The sequence below is a fragment of the Limulus polyphemus genome, unplaced genomic scaffold (assembly GCF_000517525.1).
Source record: "Limulus polyphemus unplaced genomic scaffold, Limulus_polyphemus-2.1.2 Scaffold1979, whole genome shotgun sequence".
Lineage (NCBI taxonomy): Eukaryota > Metazoa > Arthropoda > Merostomata > Xiphosura > Limulidae > Limulus > Limulus polyphemus.
In genome coordinates this window covers 65,542-70,165 of record NW_013667589.1, presented here as the reverse complement: position 1 = coordinate 70,165, position 4,624 = coordinate 65,542, and the positions used below count along the sequence as shown (strand labels likewise).

The 4,624-nt window shown below is 32.9% G+C and overlaps 1 protein-coding gene across 1 annotated transcript in view; it reads left to right on the top strand.

The window, feature by feature from the left end:
* The first annotated feature begins 349 nt into the window (after positions 1 to 349).
* Positions 350 to 4,624, top strand: part of LOC106465546 (radial spoke head 1 homolog) — a 7,055-nt gene continuing 2,780 nt past the window's right edge. Inside the window, exons 1-3 of the mRNA XM_022393468.1 lie at positions 350 to 406; positions 2,808 to 3,027; positions 4,206 to 4,432. Of these exons, the coding sequence (XP_022249176.1) occupies positions 350 to 406; positions 2,808 to 3,027; positions 4,206 to 4,432 (504 nt within the window). The remainder of the gene's footprint in view (positions 407 to 2,807; positions 3,028 to 4,205; positions 4,433 to 4,624) is intronic.

Below are 4,624 nucleotides of genomic sequence, written 5' to 3'. Positions count from 1 at the left end.
CAACTGGAACAAGAAAGGAAACAAGAAGTACAAATGGAAAACATTAGTAAATTTAAAAGTGAATTAGATACGTTAAAGAACGATTTGTTGTGTGTTACACAAGGAGGATACATTGATCATCGACTTAATCAGCCCCAGACAATGGCAAGTCCCTTACAGAGCCCGCAGCTAAACCCTAACGCAGACATATTTATTAATATAAGTTAAATAATTTAAAACTTCAATGATGATTTTTTAAATGTAATATTCCTTTGTTACGTGTGTTAAATATTTTTCTGGGATGAATATTTTTAGATTAATTCGTTACATGAATCTCCTTTTGTTTCGTTAATATATAGAGCTTATTAAAATGTCAGACACTGACTCGGACGAACACGAAGACGATAATGGACTACCGAAAGTTGGCGTAAGTTTATCTTAAAAAAATTATGTCCCAGTTAGTTGTCACATGAATAATTTAGGACAAACTGTTGTTGAATTTATATATATATTTAAAAAATAACTTGTTGAATATTACACTTTCTTTTAAAAATGTTATTCACACATTTTGAAAACGAGCATATAGGCTAACTAAATTTTTACAATTAATATTGGTATTTGTAGCATTAACTCCTAAGATGAACTGAGGATGTTGTGTATCGTACTAAATAAGTTGAAATTATTTAATGTATACCACCTAAAACTTATCTAAGGCTTACGAGTGAACATTATAGTTAGGTTTGTAAGTTTTTGTTTGTTGTAGTACGTAAAAACGTTGGTAAAATATCTTCAGGGTCATGGGAGTATTTTTTGTATTGGAGGGGGGGGGTACTAAATATTCCTAGTTTATAACATTTCGTGACCCATAAAACAGTCAGTAGTAGGGTGGGTTTATAAATCAACACGAATTATTAATGTCTTGTTTCAGTAGGATGAAGCTTAACGCGTACTATTATATGTGTTTAAGCCAGCCAAATATTATGCTACCATTTATACTATTTTTTTGGCTTTAAAATACTAATACAGGAATAATAATGTTTAATTATATGTTTTACTTAACCTCTTGTTTAGAAATTATTGGGAAGCACGTGCTCTTTGCCTCACCCCCCCTCAAACTCCTTCTCCCGTGATGTTATATATCTCAAAAATACATTTTTGAAGTTTTACTACTATATGGCTAGGTGAAATTATTATTATTTCTAAAAATATTACATTCATAATTATGGGAAATTTTATAAATTTCTCCATCATCTTACATTATTTAAGTTGCTGAACGAAAAAAAAAGAATGATGTCATCAGAAGCAAAAGAATATATTCCATTTTAAGTTACAAGGTAACAACACATCACCTTAAACCATGACTGCTCATGTCACATTTGATGTTTTTTACATATACACTGACAGCCCGATTTAATCATGTTGTATAGCATTTGGTCTATTTCATCACCAGTGGCTATAATTCTTTTATATCTAATCGTATCATGCAGTGAACGTTACAAAATGTGCCCTTTGGCAGCTAGTAGCCATTCTGAAAATCGCTTATCTCATTATTAAATAGCGCTGTTAGAGAATAAACTATGTATAAAGAATGAGTGGAAGCATGTGATGTTATCTATTAAGTCCCGTTTTACCTTTTCTGTGCTGATGGTATAAAAGAATATGGAGGAAATCACAAGGGACTTTTGATGTTGTTTGCGTTGTTTCGATAGTCTAAAGCTACTAGATGTTTCGAAGTGGCCAGAAAAGATTTTACAGTAGAGTCTGGGCACTTGGATTTCTTTAAAAGGACGATAACCATCCAGAGTGTACCCAAACGATGTGTCTGCTTCTTATTCACTCTAATGGATAAGGGATCCTCCTACATGATAATTTAGCAATCTACGATATCTTACGAAAATGGTTGGAAGTAGTACATTGCAGTCACTTCAGACATCTTTCTTAGTTATAACAATCATTAGATGTCAACCCAATTGAACATCTATAGGATAGCCTTGAGCGTTGTAATCTCCAACATAATCCCAATACGTTAAAACTGCTTACAATTCGTACTTCTCAACGAATAGGCTACGATCGAACAAGACATCATCAAGTATCTTATATAGTCCTCACTGATTCCACCTAATAAACGTGACAAATTAGTGTATAAGTGAATGAAAAATGTCATTACAAATCTTACTTCAGAAAAGTATATCAAATGTAAGCATAAAGTATAATTTAATGATGTTAGAAATGTGGCATTTACCTTTTAGTATTCGTGTATGTAAACCCCAGGATGCGTGACTTAAGACCTGTAAAGCTTAACTGTATCCTTTTGACGCATATTATCATAGACAAAATAAAGTTGAGTTTATTTTCCACAAGGAACACTAACGTGTGGGCTACTCAGTGGCTCAGCGGTAAGTCTGAAAGCTTATAACAATACAAACCGGATTTCGATACTGGTGGTGAGAACAGCACAGTTAGCCCATTGTGTAGCTTTGTGCTTTACAACAAAATAAACAGACTAAAGTTTGATTCGTGTTGTATTCTAAACATTTGCATGTTATATAATTTAGAAGTACTCTCCAGAGGGAGGGCAACCAACCAACCAATAACGCTCACCATCTTATGCGGCTGTTCTTAACCGAATAGCGAAATTGACTATCACAGGTATAACCTTCCTCACAGTTGAAAGTGCATTGCACACCTAGCGGTATATTCAAGCACACTGCTTGAATTACGATGTGAAACCGAAAACTCGCACGCTAATAACTGGGTCACGGCCATCCCCATTTTACTCAGAATGACTGTCTTTGACAAATAATGTGTTTTATCACATCCAACTTTAGACTTACGAAGGCGAAAGAAATGAATGTGAGGAACGTCATGGTTTTGGAAGTGCTATTCTTCCAAACGGAGATTCTTACAAGGGTTATTACATCAACGGTAAAAGGCAAGGAGAAGGGACCTACCGTTTCAAAAATGGCGCACGTTATATCGGTAAATGGCAGATGGGGAAGAAACATGGAAAAGGGCTGTTTATATATCCAGATGGCTCCAAATACGAAGGTAAGGATAATCCATAGTAAAAATTAAAGTTAAGAATGAAGAAATAAACGTTCTATAGTTAACATACAGTAATGAACAGTTCCGATCTTGATTGTCTGCTAAAAACTTTACTAGTCTTATTCATAAGTGTTTACTTTTTTTTTTCTAAATGTATACCCATTAACAAAGTTTTTTTATCGTCTAGAAATTTTAGTTAGACAACATTTAGATCGTTGCAGTAATCACTGCGATAAAATATAGAAATAATATTACATTATACATATCACTTACAGGAACTACATTAGCATTTTTAGAAATATTAATTTGTTATTTTACTGTTTTGCACATTTGAGGTTCTGATAGATTTGTAACAAAATACATCAAACAGCCATGGCCAAAAATCATGGTAATAATTTATAAAACAAGAATTTAATACAGGAACACTCTATTTTAATTTTAAATATAATGCCTGTTAATTTCTGAACAGTTTTATAGTCAAGCCGACGCCAAATATGTATTTGTATTTCTGTTAAAGCTGCTAAGGTTAATTGACGCCATCCCTAATATTGAGCTACTGACCAGAGGGAAAGCGTATCCTATCACCCATTATCCAACCTATGATACGGTGTGTCGTTCGTATAATGCACCCACATCTTAAAGTGCCTGGAATATTTTATGGTTTACGCGCGAATCTACCACAGAGCCAACATGTGTCCTCCTCCTCCCCCAAATATGAACCGTCCAAGGATTTTTCTATGTTTTATGAAATTTTCTTTGCACTTCGAGAACTGAATATATAGTTTAATTCATATATAATCCCGAAATATTTTATATTCAAGTGAAGTTTTTAAGTGCGTTTGATAACATATGTTGTTACTTTTGGCGCTTACATGTATCTAATGAACATAAACATTAACTGTTACTATGTTGTCTGATTTATTTTCTGTTTTTAATTTAATCGTTGAGGTAAAAATAATAATAACAAGTTTTTCTATAAGTGTGCACAGCGTGTTTTGCTTTCATTTTTATTATTATTATACTTTCATTATAAAGATTTGTTTGGAATTATTAGCTCAACATATATATATATAGGACTAATTTTACTCTCATCGGAAGTTAGTATGAATTTCCTTTCAAGTGAAGTATATTCTCCTCAACTAAACAGCTATGAATTTGTTCTTATATATGTTAATATATAGGTGAGTGGTACGAAGACAAAAGACAAGGTTACGGTGTGTATACCTACTTTAATGGCGACATTTATAAAGGCCAGTGGAATAACCACCAAAGAAATGGTCTTGGTATCTATATTTACTTTAGTGGTGGAGTGGTGCTTCGAGGAACTTGGGTTGATGGGCAAACTTTTGATGATGTCGAGCTTTTTTATTCCAATTGTAGTTTTTTTGGAAAAATGAAGGAAGGCATGGTAAGGTTTAACTCTTAGCGGATCTTCTATTCGTTTGATTGGTCCATCACTATCGAAAAGCTAATATTTTTTGGTTTACTTGTCATTATCTCAATTCATAGTTATCATAAAATGGTAAAATAATTCGTAAACGTCATTGATCATCGTATAAAACAAAAGTACTTATACACTTTTAAATATGCTTAATTAATG